This window comes from Lates calcarifer, unplaced genomic scaffold (genome assembly GCF_001640805.2).
Source record: "Lates calcarifer isolate ASB-BC8 unplaced genomic scaffold, TLL_Latcal_v3 _unitig_5389_quiver_2718, whole genome shotgun sequence".
NCBI lineage: Eukaryota > Metazoa > Chordata > Actinopteri > Centropomidae > Lates > Lates calcarifer.
Window position 1 is genome coordinate 1 of NW_026117485.1, and position 22042 is coordinate 22042.

At 44.0% G+C, this 22042-nt stretch overlaps 2 protein-coding genes across 3 annotated transcripts; both read left to right on the forward strand.

The window, feature by feature from the left end:
• The first annotated feature begins 803 nt into the window (after window positions 1-803).
• On the forward strand, window positions 804-6039 carry LOC108874431 (putative uncharacterized protein DDB_G0290521). The gene is made up of 6 exons (XM_018662879.2): window positions 804-898; window positions 3636-3900; window positions 4327-4643; window positions 4780-4875; window positions 4989-5089; window positions 5593-6039. The coding sequence occupies exons 2-6, from the start codon at window positions 3656-3658 to the stop codon at window positions 5815-5817; spliced, it is 984 nt and encodes a 327-aa protein (XP_018518395.1). The 5' UTR covers window positions 804-898; window positions 3636-3655; the 3' UTR covers window positions 5818-6039.
• Window positions 6040-6735: 696 nt separating this feature from the next.
• LOC108874432 (protein Atg16l2) lies at window positions 6736-19375 on the forward strand. 2 transcript variants are annotated; one of them, XM_018662882.2, is made up of 18 exons: window positions 6736-7281; window positions 9072-9129; window positions 9222-9300; window positions 9413-9486; window positions 9562-9813; window positions 9906-9971; window positions 10088-10180; window positions 10268-10321; window positions 10409-10511; window positions 11090-11195; window positions 11276-11346; window positions 11418-11489; window positions 11726-11846; window positions 11929-12034; window positions 12914-13066; window positions 14289-14336; window positions 15479-15580; window positions 15661-19375. In XM_018662882.2, the coding sequence occupies exons 1-18, from the start codon at window positions 7098-7100 to the stop codon at window positions 15752-15754; spliced, it is 1836 nt and encodes a 611-aa protein (XP_018518398.1). In that variant the 5' UTR covers window positions 6736-7097; the 3' UTR covers window positions 15755-19375. The 2 variants fall into 2 exon arrangements, with proteins under 2 accessions (XP_018518398.1, XP_018518397.1); XM_018662881.2 differs by having other exon boundaries at window positions 6738-7281; window positions 10406-10511.
• The last annotated feature ends 2667 nt before the right edge of the window (window positions 19376-22042 follow it).

Consider the following 22042-nt stretch of genomic DNA (forward strand, 5'->3'; position numbering starts at 1 on the left):
CTCTGAGTCAGGGCAGCTCTGTGGGCAGTCTGGGTCTGGAGGATGACGACGACAGAAACTCTCTGAAGAACCACTTTGATACTCTGGCCTCCAGTCTGAGCGAAGGTACGACTGACCCATCTTCATCATCTTCTTCCTCCTCATCCTGTGTGTCAGTGATGTCTGGACCGACCACCTGAATGTTACTGAGCAGAAACTCAGGACAGTCCTGGATATTTTGACAATAATAATAATAATAATCATCCAACAGCTACTACTTTTACTATCCGTCTTTTTTCTCTCTTAAAGCTGCAGTGATCGATCATTTTGATCAAAGCGTTAATCAGTAATCATTTTGATAATCAATCAGTGGTTGAAACTGATTCATTTAGAAGGTATCGACAGGTTAATTGGTAATTAAAATAATCTGCTGTTTGTGACCTTGACCTTTCAGAGAAGTTCGACACTGACCTGAGGAACCTGCAGCCTCCGGAGGAGAAAACACTTCCTGAACCCTCGACTCAGCATCTCCACCCGCTTCCTGTCCCGCTTCCAGGACAGAATCAGGTCGGTGCCCGGAGCCGAGGCCGCGACCTTTGACCTGGAGGGAGGTTATAGGTCAGAGTTTGTCTGGTCGTTGTTGTCATGGCGATGACTGTTTGTTTTCTGCCGTGTCTTCAGGGCGTGGCCGAGTCGAGCTCCGCCTCTGGTCTCCATCCCAACCAGGATCTCAGAGGAGAGCAACGTCAGCAACACCGGTGGTATGAAGACACCTGAGACACACCTGAGACACACCTGAAACTTCACCTGAGACACACCTGAAAGCTGTGGTTAAATCTTTGTTTCCAGGTGAACCTGGAGTCAAGCGTCGACATCGGATCAGAGTCGACTCAGAGAGAAAACAGCAGCGCTGTCGGAGGTGAGTCACAGACGTTTCCTCTGTGTGGACGAGCAGAACTAATTTAAACGCAGCTGTAAACAGGAAGTCGCCACGTCCAGCAGGTGTGATTGTGGTGCGTTCACGGCACGTTGGAAAGTAGGAAATTACAAGCTCCAAATGATTTTAATGCATGAACAGGTCGGATTCAAACACCTGATTTACCAAACTTGATGTCAGAAGAACTACAAACATGGCGTCCTCTGCCATTACTGGTAGGAAGAGTAATATTACTTATTATTGTCAATGTTTGAGTTTCTACAAATAGAAGAACATTAATCTCAGACTTTTTCCAAACGGCTGCATGAACTTAAAGACAACAACACAGTTTGCTGTGTCAAGTTTCACCATAAAAAACAGAAACTGTTCAGACTGGTCAACAGTGATCAACCAGATGAAAACGATGTTTGGTCTCAAAAGTTAATCATTCATAAACCAAATCATCTCATGATTGATTAATCAGTTGATTATCTAATCACCTCAGCTCTGTAATAAACTGTCCAGTCAGCTGTGAAGTTGGAGGTTTAAAGTCTGAAACTGGTCTGAGCAGCAGGACTGGTTCAACTTCTGCTTCAGTTTGTGACTCAGCAGGAAACAGTTCAGACTTGTTCAGATCAGATAATGTTCAGACTGATCTTCTAAACCTGCAGCATCAGATTCCTCTGAAACTCTCACAAACTTTCTCTGTGGTTTCCACACACTCACCTCAGGCCTGTTAAACAAAACGTTTGGTTTCAGTTCAGTTTGTTTCATCCTTTAGATGCAGATGTGTTTCTGACTGGAACACGTCATCGTCCTGTACGACCTGTTTTTTTCCTGCCTCTCAGTTCGCACACAGAGCTGCAGGAGGCTGCAACAGGCCTGTAAACTACAATCAGACCTGGTCTTTAAATGACTGAATCTGTGATGGCGGCAGAGACTTGATGAAGCTACTGGTTCAAACAGACGGACAGAGTCAGCCCGACACGCCAGCTTCATGTGTGCAGAGTTTCTGCTGTTTGCAGTTTGTAGCAGCAGGAAAATGTCCCTGCCATGAAGCTATGAAGTTGTAATTACAGGACTCTACAGAGGGCTTTTAATTTGAAGTAACGGTCACAGGAAGTGGAGACAGCGGTCATGCCCGGTTGAGGCCGCTAACATTAACTCAGTAACTATTGATCCTCACTCTGGACAAATCCCAAATCTGAGTCGACTGACAAAGTTCTGAGTCGAGCACAGAGTCAACACATCAGAGGACTCATCGTGCACACTTCCTGTAGCAGTCTGTTTTCTGCTGTCGGCCATTTTCAGTATAAAAAATAATGATTCATTGAAAATCCATCCATAGTACAGAGTCACATGTGTACAGAGTAACAGAATAATGCACCACCAACACAGTACTGTACCTGCAGTACTCTAATACTAATGTATAATGGGAAGTTCAGTGGCTCCGGGACGCTTCCCTGAGGGACTCCACCAGTCCTAAATGTTGGACTGTTCCTTTAAATCACTGCTTTAAAATGATAAACAGCAGAGACAGGAGTGTGTGTGTGTGTGTGTGTGTGTGTGACCACAGTGAGAAGCAGCCGGTCTGTCGTCCATAGAAGAGCTTCCTGTATGATATCCCATCAGCCCCTTCACCGCCCAACACGCCGCCGCCGACACACTGTGGTGGTCGTCCAGTGCAGAGAGACGCTGGGAGGTCTGTTTGTGTGTGTGTGGACACTCAGGTGTTTGGTGTCGTTCTCTGGGTAAAACTCACCTGGTGTTGACGTTGGTGATTAAATTCAGCTCCTCAGGGTCAATCTCAGACCAGCAGAGTCTGGGTTCCTGCTGGTCCTGGAAATCCTTGAATATCATGGAGGGATGTTGGTGGAAAATCCAGAACATAAACGAGGACTGGGGTTACATTTAAACGCTGTAATGAACTACCAGCATACATCATCAATTAATCTATTGATTACTGTGATCAAACGATGAATCATATGTCTGTAAACTGTCAGTCTCTCCGTCAGAGTGACGTCTTCAGTTTTCACAGGAAAAATCACTGAAGTAATCGATCAGTGATTGGGTTACGGTTTGGGGGGATGATGATGATTACAACAACAGGGTTCCCACATCTCCTGGAAGACCTGGAAAACCTGGACCAATCTTCCAGTCATGGAAAATAAGATAAAACATTTTTTAAAAATCTGGTAATTCTCCTGCTTTCCTTTGGCTTAGAATCAACTACAAGGCTACCAGAAGCTTTCCAGCGGTTTTTAATTTGTTCAGCACTGAAGTCCATCCTGGCTTTTTTCTTGAACGTGTTTGAATACGTTTGTATTAAAAACAGACTCAGAGCAGAAAAAATGTGCAACGTTAAAGAAAAAATATGAAGATAAATGTAATGTTTTTAGAAAAAGATGGAGCACAGTTATTCCTCTGATCATTTTGTGAAATGGCTTAAATGTCCCCTCTGCCTGAAAACAAGCCGAGCTAACGTTAGCATCTTTTAAAACAAACACATTAGCAGATGGTTTGATCGCTGTTTGTCATACAAAAGAGTGGGAACCCTGAACAAAGCTGTTTCTGTGTCGTCAATCTGATCACATTAATTGATGATTAATCTGTGATTGATAATCCCATTTGAGCAGAGCTCAGGTGACCTTTGACCACCAGGTCACAGTCGGATCAATCTGGGTAAAGCTCACTCACCTGAGTGTTCAGTTTCTGATTCTCCTCCTCTTTGACCAATCAGACGTCACCTCCAGGACTCTGATGGCCCACAACAGCAGCCTGATGTCTGGAGTCCAGCAGGGGGCGCCACGGCTTGGATACTTAGGAACCACAGCCAGCTCCAGGGCCAAAGTCAGCCAGGACCCCCCCACCTCCTCCACCATCTCCACCCAGGAGGAGAAGGAAAACTTTTCCTCCTCAGACCCCCAGCCTCCTGCTTCCCTACTGTCTGCAGGTCTGGACCCACACAGCCCCAAACCTGACCCCCATCAAGACCAGATCACAAGGTAACATCTGGTCCCAGTTTTTATTTATATATTTTTATTAAAAAATATTAACAAATATTTAGAAAATAATGTAAAAATTGGGAGACAAAACTTTATATGTTAGGAAATGTTAATCATTTGAAAATACAGCTGCAGTATTTTGACATAAGAATATTTTTATAATGAAGTAGTAATATTTTAAAAATCCTGATACTGAAGACTGAAGTCTCAGTAGGTTCACATAATGTTTTATTCAAAAATCACTACATTCAAAATATAAAGTCAAAATAGTTTGAACAAAATTTTCAATACTGAACAAAAAATGTGAAAGTTAATATTTTTACAAAAAAAGTTGTAATATTTTTATAAAATGTAGAATTTGTACAAAAAAGGCCTACTACTGTTTAACTTCCTGTTTCATGCTGTTTTCATGTTTCTCGTCGTCAGTGTCGCTGTGTTGTCTCAGGAGTCTCAGCATCCTGTACCTGTGGCGAGCCCTCAGGTGTTGGCCACACCCACTGAAGTGACGTCACAGGGTGGAGTCGAGAGGTGGAGCGTCAGCAGCTCAGAGGCAACGCCAACGAATCAAAACCAAACACTAATCTTGAGCCCCGCCCCCTCCATCACACCCACAGCCACGCCCACCACCTGTGACATCACCATTTCTGACATCATCACATCTGCCATTGTCTCTGACATCACCACTGCCTCCGGGCAGGGGGGTGGAGTCAAAGGAGCTGAGACCAGAATCCAGACTGATCGAGGTAAGACAGGTCTTTAAGAACTTTTATCCAAAACTCGAAAGGTGTTATTTTCTTTAAAATTTCCTTTTTTCTCAAAATATTAAAACTTTATGCTGAATAAATTCATAAATTCTGTTTTAATATTTACTGTCGTCAGTGTCGACAGATGATGTTTCTGAACAAACTGTCGGAGCCGATTCATCTTCATCTGATTCACCCACATCTTCCTCCTGCCCTGTCCCGCCTCAGACAGGTAACTTCCTGTCTATCTCATAGTCGGTAACATTGTAAGTCTCCTGCAGCGCCACCCTGTGGTCAGACTCCACCTGTGTTTAGAGTGAATCATCAGGCTGTTTGTTGTTTCAGGATCAGGTGATGTCGAGGAGTCGTGCAGCCTGCAGCAGTGTCAGCAGGTCGCCAACGAGCTGAGACAGACGGCGAGACGAGCCATACACCTCTACCAACAGGTTCAGTACTGACTGTAACTGTAACTGTAACTGTAACTAAAACTCATTTTCTCTCCTAATATAAAAACATTCTCTTTAATTTTTTTCCTTAAAATGTAATATTTTAAGGAAATATTATAATATTTGAAATGTTTTCAATGATTTCTCAAATGTTACATTTTATTTTATATATATATATATATATATAAATAAAATTTTGCTTTTTCTTCACAATTTATGATTTTATGTCAATATATTTTGATTCTATGCTCAAAATATTTCTATTTTATTTTCAAGACTTCCCTCTGGAAATCTCAGTTTTTTTGTTTCTTTAAATATTCTGACTTTTCTTAGTGTATTTAGATTTTTCTTGTAATTTTGCGATGTTTTTTCAGAACTTTACAAATATCTCAAAATATTATGATTTTCTTTTCAAATTATTTCACCCTCATTATCGTAACATTATGACTTTGTACTTTCAGTCAGATTTTTTTATCTGTTGTTTTTATTTCTCCCTCTTGTAGCTCGGTGTGTCGCCCGGCGTTGCAGAGCGGCGTCTTCAGATGTCGTCCGTCCTGCAGGAGGCGTTTGATTTTGTTTACTCTGAGATGCAGGTAGTCCTGCAGAAAGACGGACAGAGCAGCGGCGCCCCCTCTGGTCACCTGGAGGATGACGGGACGATGTCACTGCTGGAGAAATACTCTGAGATGCTGGTTCAGATGACCCAGAACAAACTGAACCGAATCTGATCCAAGACCAGATGGTACGGAGGCTGAAAGAGGACAAAACTGACTTTGACCTCAGCCTGAGTGACAGACTGCTGCTGCTCATTCATCAACGACTGACAGATTTTCTAAACATCAGTATTAAATTTAAAGCACCTTACATTTTATTTGTGTTTTAACTCACGATCACTGTTTGTACATAAACTGTAGTTTTATGTTTCTTAATAAATGTTTAATGTTTCAGAATTTACTGTTTTTTATTTCAGGCTTAATTTGTTTTCATTTTTAGCTGAACAGAGAAGAAGAGAAAACAACATAGGAACTCTTCAACACTGAGGCATCGGTCAAAGATCATATGATTAACAACCAACACTTAAAAAGTGACTCACCAAATATTCACAAAACCTACACACAAAAAAATACGGCTAACTAAAAACAAAAAGAGAAAACTCATGAAATAATCTAATGTAAAACAAATATAAAATTTCAGTGGCTTTTGCTTCTGGAAAAAAATATAGAAAATATACTTAAATTTATTGTTTAACATTTTTTTTGATGTCTTGAAAATGTCAGGATAAAACAATAAAACAACATGATGTTTTATAAGATATATCAAATATCACAAAGTATAACAAAATGAAAAATATAATTGAAATAAATCATATCTTCAGTTTTGAAAAGTAATTTTATTTTGTTGGAAATGGTTTTCCATAAACTTTGTTATCACAAAATGCCAGCAATTATTTTAAATGTGTGATTTTTTTCAATGACTAATTAATTAATATGGAGATATGATAAATATTTAACTTAAGTTTTAGGATTTATTTTTTTGATTTTATTTTGAATTAAATTATTGTATCAGTTACACCGAACTGACACACAAACTGAAACAAAACAAAAAATCGTTATTTTTCAGTCTAAAACAAACCAAAAAAACACAGAAAGTTAGTTTTAATGACGTTTCCAGGTGTCCCGTGGGGTGCGTTTGTTTTTTCCTCCTTAAGTCAGATCAGGAAACGCGCGAGCGGGCGGAGGTTGGCTGAGACACCCGGCAGCTGGCAGCACGAGCCACCAGCCTCCGCCCCGCCCCCGTCAGAGTGACGAATCAGAGGAGAAGAAAGTAAAACAACAAACAAACAAACCTCAGAAAACAAACAACAACAACATCAGGAGTGAGGAGACTCTGACATGGCGGCGGTTCGAGGAGCCAGATCCTCGACCCAGAGCCGTCTGTAACATCAGGCCGGGCTGGGAGCGTCTGTCGGCGTGGACTCGGCGTGAAGCGGCCGGGGCTGTGGGGCATCATGGCCGCTGTCACCTCCCGGAGAATCACGACAGATTCAGCCGGAGGGTCAGACCCGAGAGGCCCGGTCCTGCCTCCGGGGGGATCCGGCAGGTCGGCGGAGACCTGGAAGAGACACATCGTCCGGCAGCTGAAGCACCGAGACCTGAGCCAGCACGCCATGTTCCAGGACCTGATCCGCTTCTGTAAGACCCACAAGTTTTATCTGAGCTGCAGCTGGACCGGGTTTAGTTGACGCCCAGTGTGGTCCAGATTTACAGACAGAGGTCCCGGAACGTTCAGTTTTCTGAACCAAACTCCATTTAAAAATCAGCCTGTTCAACAGGGGTGAGACTGAGTTATCATTAGGTGTCAGCTGTGAAGTTACAACGGCTGCTAAAAACCGAGATTTTTTGAATGGAGTTTGGTGCAGAGAAATTCTTCCTGGTTACCTACCTGGTAAAAGAGTTAATAACAAAAACGAAGTTTATCGGGCTCCTGTAAAGTATTTTTCAATGAGCCAAACTCCATTTAAAAAAGCCTCACATTATTTAACAGCTGTTGGTGATTAGAGATGAGGTTTTTGTTTCACTTTTCACCTTTTCACCAAGTCAAAACAATAAAGTGATATTTTCTTAGTGGAGTTTGGTTGAGAAACATCCTGAGTTGCATAAATACAATAAAAGACACAGTTAATGCTGTTAAGAAGTAGATATGTAAACTACTATATACTATATGCAGAAAACAGATATTTAAATGGAGTTTGGTTCAGACAGATGCTACCTGGTGTCACACCTAGAAAAACGAGTTCTTCAGTTTAAGTTGAGCCAAATTGAATAAACAGAAATCAAGGCTCAGTTTTAAGATAACAAAAAAGCAGAGGTTTTGTGAATAGAGTTTGGTTCAGAGACATTCTGCCTGGTTTATAATCTGTTAAAGACTCAAGTCCAGAAAGTTGTATTTACATTAGGACTGTTGCAAACTATGAAAATTAACTAAATCCAGATGAGCTGGGTTTAGTTTATATGTGATATTTTCCAAACATATCTCAGGAAGCTCCTGTAAAGTTGTTGTTGTTGTTAAAACCAAAGGTCATTAAAAAATGTCATTTTAGTTTATAATTTCTAATCACAAGCCTGAGATTCAGCTGCTCTGAAGTTTGGCTCAAGTCTATAAATCCTACTGTACAGGAGTCCTGTCTGCAGTAGACCTTATTCTACTTTATTCCATTGGACTCATAACCAGGTCTCTGAACCAAACTCTGTTCAAAAACTCTTTTATTTTATAGTTTTTGTTCACAAGGCTGAGATCAAGTTCAACACTGAAATCACCGTCCAGTGAAAAACTGTATTTTTTGAATGGAGTTTGGTTGAGAGACGCACTACCTGATTACACACCTGTTAAAACACAGTGAAACTTGGATCGACTGTAACTCCAGCTTTAGTTTTCAGATGAACGTTCTGACTTTAGCATCTGTTCACAGTAAACAAGTTCCTTTATTTTGTTGCCGTTCTTGGACAGGAAATGGTCAGAAAATAAACCTCATGTTTGTTCCACTTCCTCTGAGAGGTGACTCATATGTGACGACCAATCACAGGTCTGCTGCTGCTGCTTCATCATCTGCTCTGATACTGATGGTGTCAGAGAACGTGATGCTGGTGGATCATCACAGAACCACAAACCCTCAGAGAACCAATTTTATTTCCCTGTTCTGCAAAAATTTAAGAGACTTTAGATTAAAAGATGAGAAACCAGGCAGGAATCTTAAAATCGTCTGATTTTGAATGGAGTTTGGTGCAAGGTTCTCTCTGTGGCTGTGAATGGACACCAGTTATTTTTACTTTAATTTTCATCACTTAGAGCTGTAGCTAATGTTAGCCAAGGGTCAGCACAGGTAGAAACCAGGACCAGGACCAGGGCGTGGACAAGGACCAGGATCTTGGTCTGGATCTTGGTCTGGATCTTGGTCTGGACCTGTTTCCTGTTTTGTTTGCAGACACTCAGCTGCTGGAGAAAACAAGTCTGGCCAAAGGAATCCTGAGCTGCTCCCTCAGGTAACTCACCTGTACATACACACACACACACAGTTCAGAGTCGGTGTGAACATGTGATGATGCTGTCGGGTGTGTTTGTTTTGTGTATCGAGGCGTCCCTCCCCTGACAGCAGCAGCTCCATCTCCGCTCTGCTCCACCAGAACAGCCAGCTGAAGAAAACTACAGGAGAGGTGAGAGACACTAACACCAGCACCTGAGTCACACCTGGTGACATCATCACTGCATCATGTGATGTCACAAACTCCTCTCAGTCCTCCTCTCTCTTCTTCTGTTGTGTTGTAGCTGGCCTATCAGGTGGTGGAGCTGCAGCAGCAGATCAAGATCAAGGAATGTGTTCTGGAGGAGCAGCATGCCAGGTGAGTCACATACCTGAACCTGCTCACCTGTCAGCTCACCTGTCACCTGTCACCTCACAGTCTCTGGTTTCTCAGGCTGGCGGAGGAGGAGTGTCGGCTGGCGGGTGCGTTTGATTCCCATCGGGAGCTGCAGGAGCGGGTGGAGCGGGTTCAGGGGGAGAACGGGGCGCTGAAGACGGAGTACGACGCCCTGCTGGAGCGACAGAGGGGGGCGGAGACAAGACTCAGGGAGGAGAAGGTCAGAGGAGGACACCTGGTGGAGGACATGATCCACCTGAAACAGCAGGCTGCCGCCCGCATGAACAGCCGCAACGAGCGCAGGTCCAGGTACCTGAACACACCTGAACACACCTGTTCATCACACCTGAAAGTTGTTCTCGTGTTGTGACGTTAACGTCTCATTTCTTTGTTTCCATCAGAGCTCGTGAAGCGAACCTGCAGAAGGAGCTACAGACGGCTGCCAGGTCAAAGGTCACCATAGACAGGTATGATGCACCTGGTGTTTCAGTACATGATTTGTTGGTTCAGTGTGAAGTTGGTTCATGTTTACAGGTCTGGGCTCTTACTGTGGTCGTTTAATCTCTGGCTGTTTGACTCTCAGCTCCTCCAGCGCTCCGACCTCCAGATCCACGTCCCCAAAGAACGAGAACCAGGACCAGGAGTCCACAGAGCAGAGACACACCAGACTCTTCAGGTCCGACCAGACTCATTATTTAAACTCAGGTCAGTGAACTCGGGAATGTTTGGTCACCAGTTTAGTTTTCTGTTTTCTTGTTTTCAGATCGGCGTCGGCCACGTCCCCGAGGATCCTCTCCTCCATCAGAGAGCTGTTTGAGTGAGTCTTCACGTCCCGTTTTTATTTCAGTGTTTAGACACGTGACTTTAAAAATAACGTGTCTACCTGTGTGTGTGATGTCAGCAGGAAGAGGCGTGGCCACTCGGTCTGCAGCCTGGAGGAGGACCTGACGTGTCCTGTTGGAATCTGTCTGTCAGCCAGAGTCCCGGCCAGAGCCCTGCACGTCCTGGTAAAACACACTGATCTCTGTTAGTTCAGGAAACGTCTGTCGCCCCCTGTGGTGGAGATGAGAACTGCAGGATGTGAAGAGACAGTGTTCCTCTGTGTTTGACAAAGACCTCCTCTGTCTCCCTCTCATTACCCATCATGCCTCTGTGTAAAGCAGCAGCAGGTCGTGTTTTTACGTCACCTCCATGTTCCCTCAGTCTCCTCCTCAGCTGGAACCTGGAACCTCATGACCTTTGACCCGGTTCCTCTGAGAACCTGAACCTCTCAGAACTGTGTGGTTCAAAGTTCCTCTTGTGTTTTTACATCAGTATTAAGTCGAGGATGAAGCAGCTGATACTGATTCCAGGTTGTTTGTTTCCGTTGATTCGATGATTCTCGACCACGAGGACTCACCTGTATCCAGGTGAAGAACACACACACCTGTTCAGGGTTCACAGGTGTGAGACAGGAAACATGATGTGAAGGATGAGGCAGGCAAACTGTTCAAATCATGTTTTTTTATGAGGAGGGAGTTGAAGGATTCACACCTGTCTCACCTGTCTGTATCTCACCTGTGTCACCTGTCTGTCTCTTTCTCAGGACGCCCATGAGCAGGGCATTAACGCGGTGCGGTTCAGTTCCAGTTCAGACCTGTTGGCGACCGGAGGAACGGACCGGGTCATCAAACTGTGGGAGGTCCGAGCAGGTAAACTCACCTCTGCTCACTTTATTACCTGTATCCATTTAAATGATGAGGTGTTGTGACCTCACTGATGATGTCACCAGGCTCACTGACCCACAGAGCGACTCTGGACGGCAGCACCGAGGGTATCACCTGCATCGAGTTCGACCCCACGGTGAGTAAACCCTGCGCCTCAGGTGTTGGTTATTAAAGGACCAGTCTGATGTTTGATTTGTTTGTCTTCAGGGTCTGAGGATCCTCGCGGCGTCTTACGATAAATCGGCTTTGTTGTGGCGACTGGACGACTCTGTTCCCAAGGTAACCATGACGACTTCTCTGATTGATCTCAGTGTCTCACCTGTCTCACATGTCTGTGTCTCACTGAGAGACAGGTCAGTTTTGACAACAACTACTTTTGGACTTATTCTTCTGACTGGAAGGTCCTGTGTCCTGTGTCTCACCTGTCTCACCTGTCTCACCTGTCTCTCAGTGTCTAACCTGTCTGTGTCTCTCCTGTCTCTCAGTGTCTCACCTGTCTCACCTGTCTGTCTCAGCTGACTCTGACAGGTCACATCAGGAAGGTCACAGCAGCACGGTTCAGCAGTTTACCTCATCAGGTGGTGACAGGAAGTGCAGACAGAACCATCAGACTGTGGGACCTGCAGAGAGCTGCCTGTGAGTCACACTGATCAATCACCAATACCTGATCAATACCTGGTTGGTGAGTGTTCACTGAGGTGTGGACCTGTGTGTGCAGGTGTGCAGGTAGTTGAAGTGGCGTCGTACTGCAGCGACCTGGTCTGTTCTGAGAACTGTATCATCAGTGGACACTTCGACTCCAAGATCAGGGTCTGGGACACCAGGTAGCACCTCACCCTGTCATCACCTCACCCTGTCATCACCCAGTCATTTCTCTGCTACACATTCATTTACTGATGTTCACTCATACACTTTCACCACTTCAACATTTAACTCCACTGCTTCACCACTTCATTAATCACTCACTCACTCACTCACTCTGTCCAACTGAACTTCCTTCACCACGTTTATCATTCACCACTTCATCATCAGGTCTGACATCGAGCTTCTGTCAGTTTCTTTCAGTAGAGTCATGAACAGTAGAAACAGCTCATCAGTCGACTCTGTTTTCTATTCAGACTCCACTGCAGGTTACTGTCTCAGAAGAAGCAGTAGAAGCAGTAGAAACAGTAGAAACAGTAGAAGCAGTAGAAACAGTAGAGTCGTCTCTGTGACTGACGGCTTTAATTTAAACCACCTGACACCTCTCATTCATCCTCCCTCCATCTCCACGGTGACTCCTCGTCTTCCTCTGTTACCTAGCAACAGCTCAGCCACAGCACGACCTCCCCCATCTCCACAGAGTCAGAGTCACACTCCACCATCCACCCTCCCTTCCCCTGATTGGACAGTGACATCGTTCACTGGGCTGTGATTGGTCAGAGTTGAATAATATCATCCTAATGAGGCTTTTTATTTATTTACAGAGGTTTGATCATAAATTCTGATCTAAAATCAATAAAATCAACAGGTGACATCATCATCTGCCTGTTGATTGGTCAGTTCACATCTAAGCTGAAAGCTCTGGATATTTTTATGTGGTTTAATAGGTGAAGGTTCAGGTATTAACCTGAGACACCTTTATTAACTTTTCTGTGAATGAAAAACTCATCAGACGAATAAAGTTGTTAATAAAGTTAATTGAAGTGTTGTGTTGCGTTCAGGGCAGTGAGCTGCGTTCAGGAGCTTCCTGCTCAGGGTAAAGTCACCTCGCTGGACCTCAGCGCCGACCACCGTCAGCTGCTCAGCTGCTGCCGTGACGACTGCCTCCAGCTGGTCGACCTGAGGAGGCGGAGCAACGACCGCATGTGTTTCAGGTAGAAAACATAAGAGTCTGATGAAGTTTGTTGTTGTTGTGGTTGTTGTGGTTGTTGTTGTGGTTGCTGTGGTTGTTGTGGTTGTGTGGTTGTGTGGTTGCTGTGGTTGTTGTGGTTGTTGTAGTTGTTGTGGTTGTTGTTGTGGTTGTTGTTGTTGTGGTTGGTGTGGTTGTTTTTGTTGTGGTTGTGGCTGTTGTTGTGGTTGTTGTTGTTGTGGTTGGTGTGGTTGTTTTTGTTGTGGTTGTGGTTGTTGTTGTGGTTGGTGTGGTTGTTGTTGTTGTGGTTGGTGTGGTTGTTTTTGTTGTGGTTGTGGTTGTTGTTGTGGTTGGTGTGGTTGTTTTGTTGTGGTTGTGGTTGTTGTTGTGGTTGGTGGTTGTTGTGGTTGTTGTGTGGTTGTTGTTGTTGTGGTTGTTGTTGGTGGTGGTTGTGGTTGTTGTTGTGGTTGTTGTTGCTGTTGGTTGTGGTTGTTTTTGTTTGTTGTTGTTGTGGTTGTTGTGGTTGTTGTTGTGGTTGTTGTTGTTGTGTTGTTGTGGTTGTGTGGTTGTTTTGTTGTGGTTGTTGTTGTGGTTTGGTTGGTTGTTGTTGTGTTGTTGTGGTTGTGGTTGTTGTGTTGTTGTTGTGGTTGTGTTGTTGTGTTGTTGTGGTGTGGTTGTGGTTGTGTTGTTGTTGTGGTGTGGTGTGTGGTTGGTTGTGGTTGTTGGTTGTTGTGGTTGGTTGGTTGTGTTGTTGTTGTGTTGTGGTTGGTTGTTGTGGTTGTTGTGTTGTTGTTGGTGTGGGTTGTGGTGTGGTTGTTGTTGGTTGTGTGTTGTTGTTGTTGTTGTTGTGTGGTTGTTGGTTGTTGTGGTTGTTGTGGTTGTTGTTGTTGTTGGTTGTTGTTGTGGTTGGTTGTTGTGGTTGTTGTGTTGTTGTTGTTGTTGGTGTGTGGTTGTGGTTGTTGTTGTGTTGTGTGTGGTTGTGGTTGTTGTTGTGGTTGTTGTTGTGGTTGCTGTGGTTGTTGTGGTTGTTGTTGTGGTTGTTGTTGTGGTTGTTGTTGTTGTTGTTGTGGTTGGTGTGGTTGTTTTTGTTGTGGTTGTTGTGGTTGTGGTTGTTGTTGTGGTTGTTGTTGTGGTTGTTGTTGTGGTTGTTGTGGTTGTTGTTGTGGTTGATGTGGTTGTTGTTGTGGTTGTTGTTGTTGTTGTGGTTGTTGTGGTGAAGGGACTGACTGTGTCTGTGTCTCCATCAGAGCTGAGGGGTTTAAATGTGGCAGCGACAGCACCAAGGCTGTGATCAGGTGAGTTCTTAACACACACACACTAACAGATGGAGGCAGTGGTATTCCAGCAGCTCCTGGTTAAATCCCTGTTTTTGTCAATGGAGTCTGGTACTGATATATAGAGATGTTTCTGGATCTTCCTCTTTAATAAAAAGCTCTGTCTCTGTAGGAATCCTGTCATAATGTTGTCAGACTCTGAGAAGAACAGTCTGAGTCTGTCAGAGATAAAAACTGAGGTGATCTGGTTTAGTGGTCCAGGTTCATGTTCATTTAAACACTAACTGACTAGAGGAGCAGAGAGTTTCTGTGTATTTAATCGTCTCAGTTTATGATCAGAACATTCCAGCAGAAAACAGAGAGATAAAAATAGAGGAGGATGGACGGAGAGAGAGAGAGAGAGAGAGATGCTGCCTGGTTCATGTTCTGCAGTTTCCATGACGACAGCAGGACCAGGATGCTGTGTGTGTGTTCATCTCTGTGACAGAGACATTAAATACATCAACCTGTTTCTGCACAAACACACACACAGTCTGCGTTCCCTGCTGGGTTCTCTCTCAGGTTCTACACAGAACCGACGAGGCTTCTAACTCTGCTCAGCTGGAACATTACCCGTGATCAAACTCACAGGTTCGAACCCCTGACACAGAACAGGTGGTTTGTACCTGTGATTATACAGCTGTTGAGTTTATAAGCAGAGATCCACTGAAACCAAATAAATATGAATTTATTATTTGAAACTTTGTTGTATTGTATTCAGCTTCACTGTTTCACTGTAATTCACCAACTCAAGTCCTGGTTTGCAGGACTCATGACTTGGACTCGGACTCAAGCATTCCCTGAATTCAGACTCAGATGTTGTTTTTTGTAATAGGCCAAAATCTTTTGACCTGATTTATTAATATGACTATTAACAGAAAGGCAGGCAGGTGTGTTCACCTGTCTACCTGTGGATTCATGTGAATCCTGTCAGTGACAGAGACCAGACCGGGACCTGTCACAGTAAATCTTAATATATTGAATATATTGAAGTAAAAGTAACTGCAGATTTCTGTTGGCTGGAGGCTTTTATTGTGAAGGAGCTGCAGGAAGTGAAGAGAAACATAAGCACATTAGTGGTGTAGAAAGTTAATAACTTTTTTTTGGACGTTCTTTCTCTTCAGTCCAGACGGTTGTTTTCTGGCGGCTGGATCAGCAGACGGAACCGTTTACGTCTGGAACGCCTCGACCAACAACCTGGAGACCCGCCTCCCTGACAAACACAGGTATAACAATAGTTTTATTCTGTGAATGATGAGATGCTAAATGTTGTACTGTTCCTTTAATAATCCCTCTCTCTCTTTAGTTCGTCCATCAGCGCCGTGTCCTGGTCTCTGTCCGGCGAATACGTCGTCAGCGTGGACAAGAGTAGGCGGGCCGTCCTCTGGAGCGACATCTGAACCGGCCAATCCACGAGGAGGTCACGTTGTCACGGCAACACCACTCACAACACTGATCACAGAGCTGTTGCAGGGAACATTTGGGATTTTTTTAAAAGCTATTTGTTGATTGGACAAAAGGGACAGAACTTCCTGCTTGATGCATTTTTCTTTACCACAACACAGGAAGATTACTGAGGGAAAACACAAACATTCATTAACAAAGGGAAAACCTCGTCTAACATTTACAGCATGTCTCTGTGGACATTTTGTACAAACCTAAAACAACAGGCTGATTTTAGTTTACATGTTTTATTTTTCTGTGTTGTAAGTATGTTGTTGTTGTTGTTGTATGTTATTTTTTTAGGAGGTGCAGACGACCTCACATCCAGGTTTTTGTTTTTGGTGTTAAAGTGTGTGGTGTTCAGGGACTAAAATTAGCGTGGGGTATTCGGGTACTGAAACAAGAGTGGGGGATGTCAGTTGCTGGTTTAATCCTGCGTGTGACCGACGTCCAGACAAAAAGACAAGCAGGTCTGAATATTTATGATGCATTCAGGGACCAGTCAGAGCCCATCAGACTGCAGTGAAACATTTTGCACCTAAACAGGGACTGGAACTTCGCCTTCCAGTCCAGTCAGCTGTTGACTTTACATTCTTGTCCGTCCACCTTCTCTCCAAGAACAGAAACAGGGTTTGTTGTTGTCCTGGTTCTTCTGAAATCCACCACCATCTCCTTGGTCTTGGTGACAGGAACAGGTGATTACTCCCACAGCAAAGAGGTCCACCAGGTCTCCAGTCCACTGCTGAGACACCCCACAACTACAGAGTCATCTGAAAACTTGTGCAAAGAAATAAAATCAGTGAATCAGTCAATGAAAATATTTTTTTTCCCGTATACTACTCCAGGTCTCAGTCCACCCATGGAGCTGACTTTCTGTCCGGTTCATTTTTGATATCAACCTGATGAAGACAGTTTGGCTCAGACAGCTGAGTCTGAGGAGGTTGGACTTGAGGTGGATCAAAGGTTTCAGATGTGGACTCCCCATCAGAGTTGTGTGGACAGTCTGAGGTGTAGAGTGTGAAGAGGTCTGTGGTCTGTCCATCAAGTCGAGCAGAGTTTTGTTAGAGAAGAAATCGAAGAACATGATTGTCACAGAGCTGCAGGGTTTGTCCAGATGAAGCAGGTAGACTAAGGTTTCATGAAGAACTTGTTGATCAGAGGATGATGGACAGCTGCTTTACAAACTGATTCAGAGTCAGGTTGCTCTCTTCAGACAGGCTTTTGAAATGCCTAAAGTTTCCTTCACAAAGGTTTTAAATGTTGATGTAACATTAGTTATAAAACATTTATGTAAAAATCTCCAGTCTTCTTGTCAAATTCAGACGATCCATTCAGTCCCGTCCGGTCTGCTCATCCAGGACTGGGTCATGTTTAATGATTAGTTCATCATTTTTTGAGGAATTATTGTGTGATATACACCGATCAGCCAGAACATTAAAACCACCTGTAGGTCCCCCTTGACCTCTGGGGTTGTCCTGTGGATCCTTTGGGTCCTCTGTGGTGTGGGGTGGGTGGTCTCCATGGATCTGGCTTGTTCTGGATCATCCCACAGATGCTGGATCTGATTGGGATCTGGGGAGTTTGGAGTCCAGGTCAACACCTTGGACTCTTGTTGCTCAAGACATTTTTGAGCAGGCTTGGTGGTGTAGTGGGTTTGTCTTCCTGCTGGGGGAGGACCCTGTTGCCATGGGGGGGGGGGGGGGGTCAACAACAGTGTTTAGGTGTCAAAGTAAAATCCAATGAATGAAGGAGCCGAGGTTTCCCAGCAGAACATGGATTCTAACCAGATTATCAGTGTTATTCACTTCACCCGTCAGTGGTTTAATGTTGATCGGTGTAAATGTCACTTGGTAAATAATTCTGAGCCTCATCATCCCCACTGGGTTTTATTGATCTGCCTCAAATGTTCAGACTGAACAGGTTTCAGTGTAAGAGAAAACAGTTGTTCAGAAACAACCCGAGGAACAAATCAAAGAGTTTGGATCTGTATCCTGACACCGAGGAGTCAGAGTGAGGAGTTTCCTGCAGCTCTCTGCGCTGGATTTACATTTAAAAGGCGTCTGCATTAATCCTCTGTTTGGCCTCTCAGCTTTGAAGAGTGAAGTCAGCGGCTTCAAAGAGAAAAGTCGACGGCCGGAGGCTGTGATGGAGTCTGAGCACACACAGAGAGATTTACATCCTGTTAGATCAGCTGCTGAAACATCCAGAGCAGCTGATTTCATCGGTGTCAAACTCAGACTCTGTCGTTCAGTTAAAGTGTCGACGTTTCCTCTTCAGAGCTTCTGTTCATTTTCTGAACAAATCACGTCGCTGCCTTCTCACCTGAGAGACGAGCTGAGCGTCACTTTAAAAACGTTAAATATCAATGTTTACAGTCGTCTGATTTATTGATTTATTGATCATTTTTATCAACATGTTTCTGTTGTTTTTATTTATCTTCAGGTCTGAGGCTCCTGATGGTGAAAGGGAAACATTCTGTTCTTTGTCTTTATTTATTTACTCTCTTTGGCCTTAATGTACAACCAAAATCAGAAAAACAAAGTGTCTTCGTTTGTCCTAAAGAAAACTGAGGAAGAGATAGGAATTTAATAACTGAGTAAACAGCCTGAATAAAATAAAAAAAGAAAAAAAAGGGAAACATGCAGTTTGTCTGATGGAAGCAACACAAATAATTCATTGTTAAAGGTGTTTATATTTGTACGGAAGTACCACTATAATGATGCACAAATAGAGTTAATTAAATTATAAAATTAAGTAAATAAATAAAACCTGAGAGCCACAACATCATGAAAAAATCAATAAGAAATATGAAATAAAACCTGTTTTAAGATTTTGTCCAGATATTCAGTTTCATTCAGACATTTCTGATCAGACTGTGGTTTCCACTGAACCCAGTGAATCTGGATCAATGTATAAACTCAGGTTCAATGAAAACATCAAAGAATAACTCTCTAACTTTGAACCTGGCTCTTATTTTACATGTTTTTGGGTATAAATGATTGACAGGGACAGAAATATTTGGAATCGGTGCAGTATTGATCAACAACAGTGAACAGCTGCTGCAGTGTAATCCAATGGATGGTCGTCCACGTCAGAGTCCGTCCACTACAGTTCTTGTTTTTGTCTCTGACAGACTCAGATTGTTATTCTGTGTCTGACAACATGATGACAGAATTCCTACAGAGACAGAGCTTTTTATTAAAGAGTCAGATCCTTTTAGTTTAACCAGAAACATCTCTATATATCTCTACCAGACTCCATAGAGAAAAACAGGGATTTAACCAGGAGCTGCTGGAATACCACTGCCTCCATCTGTTAGTGTGTCTGTGTTACTGTGTGACTTTCAGTGGTGGAAGAAGTAATCAGTTACTTTACTGAAGTAAAAGTACCACAGGTCAGTCTCATATGAAAACAATTTGATAAATCAGACAGCTTCATGTGGCTGTGATTGAGTTTCCTTTCGCTTCCTTCACAGCAAAAAAAGACAGTTTGATAGAAAATATCTGACTCTGACTTTCTCTGTTCTGTTTTTCCTCTGCTGCTGTAACTTTCTAATAAACTCTATCTCTTCTAACGTCTGTCCTTTGTCCTGTTGTCTCCTCGCTCGTCTCTGATCTCGGGGCGTTTTTCTCGTGACGAACTGTTGAAGTCTCGTCTGCGAGTTTTAAAAATAAAGCGATGATGGTGGTGATGATGATGATGAGGAAGAGAAGCTTCGGCGCTGGAGGCTGTTTCATGCTGAGGTCATTAATGAGGAAACAGGAAACAGCTGCTGCCTCTGACCTGACCCACCGCCGACCCTCAGAAACTGATCCACCACAGAGACCAGGACCAGGATCAACAGCACAATCCTGATCACCCTGGATTTTGTTTCGCAGGCTGAATCCAAACCTCCACCCTCTGGACCTTTTGCCAGTACAACAGAAAAAAATCCTAATTATTCAGCCTCATCATGTTGTTCTGTTCATAAAATGACCTTGACATGGTTTTGCCATGGATTATGGGTCATTTAATGAGCTAGCAAACCCTCTGAAAGTCATACAAAGTCCACCTGAAGTCCCTTGGAAACTTTGTGGATTTGGACAGACTTCAGGACTCATGGCCTTCCCGAGAACACAGTCTGAGAGTCTGGATGTTTGTATTCAGTCTTCGTGGATGTTACTGGATCCTGCAGACACAACTCAGGGCTAAAAACAGCCATTTGTGTCAACGGTCCCCAACTATTGGGCCACGGACTGGTACCAGGCTGCACAGAAAGAACAAAAATGTATTTAGTGAATCCCCCCCCCCCAACACACGATTTCTGATCGGAAATATTGATCATGTTTAATATTTATCGATCGTCTTCAGAGCAGATCAGGGAGGGTAAGATCAGTCTGAACACACCTCACACCACAGGAGAATCTGACAAGATCATCTTTACAACCATCAGATAATCAGACCTGAGGACTCCGATCAGGAGACTCGGACTGGTTATCTTGTAGTGTGAACCTGCTTTACGTGACACTGGTCGGTGGTGCACAAAATGTTGGTGGCCGCCATATTTACGTTGCCCTGCTGCAAAGCTCATGACTACAGGAGAGGGTTGGACCGTAGATACTGGTAAATCCAACCCTGAGGCCCTGAGATCCTTAACCTCCTTCACTTGGGACAGAAACTCCCCCCCAGCCCGAGAGAAACATTACTGTTTCCAGTCAGAACCACAGCCTCAGACTTGGAGGTAAAGGCTTTTTTTGTGAAACTGATTTTATTTGATTTCAGTAATGTTCCAAATATTTTGGCACTATAAATCTTCCATACAGCTGTGTTAAACTCTGGTCTGTTTCCCTCTGCAGGTTTTCTTCTGCTTTTTGAGGCAGGTTGACGTCTGATGTTTGGAGAATTTGTGACATTTCGAGGTAAAATGTAAATGAATGTTTCTATTTATTTCCTCAAGGACGGACAGACGAACAGATGGAGGGATGACGGAGGTCAGAGTCCAGCTGTGAGCTTGATGTTAATGTCACAGGCAGAAATAAAATCTGTCCTCTGGGTGTTTCATTTTTTAACACATTGTACTGCTAATGAGTCTGACAGCAGGGAGAGAGAGAGAGAGAGAGGAGAGAGAGAGAGAGGCAGTGAGGGAGGTAGAGAAGGAGGGAGGAGGGTGAGTTGAAGAGGAGGAGCAGAGTGGTGGATTCAGTCAGTCGCTCAGGTGGATCGGAGCTCAGATGGAGGTTTGTTCTTGTGCTGAGGAGAATCTGACGGTATGACGACGACTTCCTGAGAGAGAGAGAGAGAGAGACATCCTCCCCTCAGTTTCCACGGTGACGGCATCCCTCCATCCTCCTCTACCTCCTCCTCCTCCTCCTCCTCCATTATCTCTCCGTCCGGCTGCTGTCGGCTCGTCGGCGTCATCAGGATGGGAGATAAAGGAACCAGGTAAGAATAAGTGTGTGTGTGTGTGTGTGTGTGTGTGTGTGTGTGTGTCAGTAACACACCCTGATGAGTGCGAGTGTGTGTTTTTATACTGAGCGCTGCTGTTTGTGTTTCATGGTTCCTTCATGTCGTCCTGCTGCTGGTTACAGATACAGAGGAGGTGTGTGTGTGTGTGTGTGTGTGTGTTGTTGTAACATTATGTAACGTTCTGTCAGAACCTCGAGCAGTGTGTGTGTGTGTGTGTGTGTGTGTGTGTGTGAGTGATGTCTCTGATGGTTTCCTCTTCTCTTTTTTAAGGGATTTTTGTGCATTTCTGGCCTTTATTTTGATAGTGCGACAGACAGGAAACATAGGGCTGGGGGGGGGGGGGGGGACTTGCAGGGTTGAGACAGTTACTCAAAAAATGTAATCAATTACTCATTATTTGTTAGTAGTTTGCAGGTAATGAAGTTATTTGACCTGAGTTCTGCTGCAGGTTCTTCAGACGAGTCAGATGTTCCTGACAGATGTACCACAGTGTGATCGCTGACGTGTTGTCAGTGTGTGTTACCTCCTCTCTCATTACACCAAATAATCTAAACTACAACACACAACTCAACAAAACCAAGCTGACTCAACCTGAAACAACCAGAGTGCAGAGTCCAGAGAGTCCAGTGATCACACTGGTGCTTACCTTCAGTCCGACTCCTCTGACGGTCCCTCTGGTCCAGGTCCTTCTAGTCCAGGTCTCTCTGGTCCAGGTCCTTCTGGTCCAGGCTCCTTTTAGGCTGTCTGACACAAAAGAGGACAATCCAGACCAGGGGTCCTAGATCTCACTGAGACTCGAA

Coding starts and splice junctions, on each gene's coding strand:
- LOC108874431 (XM_018662879.2), top strand. CDS start 3,656: ATGGCCCACAACAGCAGCCTGATGTCTGGAGTCCAGCAGGGGGCGCCA. Junction 4,644..4,779: donor CAGAATCCAGACTGATCGAG/GTAAGACAGGTC, acceptor TACTGTCGTCAG/TGTCGACAGATGATGTTTCT. Junction 5,090..5,592: donor CCATACACCTCTACCAACAG/GTTCAGTACTGA, acceptor TCCCTCTTGTAG/CTCGGTGTGTCGCCCGGCGT.
- LOC108874432 (XM_018662881.2), top strand. CDS start 7,098: ATGGCCGCTGTCACCTCCCGGAGAATCACGACAGATTCAGCCGGAGGG. Junction 9,130..9,221: donor ATCCTGAGCTGCTCCCTCAG/GTAACTCACCTG, acceptor TTGTGTATCGAG/GCGTCCCTCCCCTGACAGCA. Junction 11,196..11,275: donor ACTGTGGGAGGTCCGAGCAG/GTAAACTCACCT, acceptor TGATGTCACCAG/GCTCACTGACCCACAGAGCG.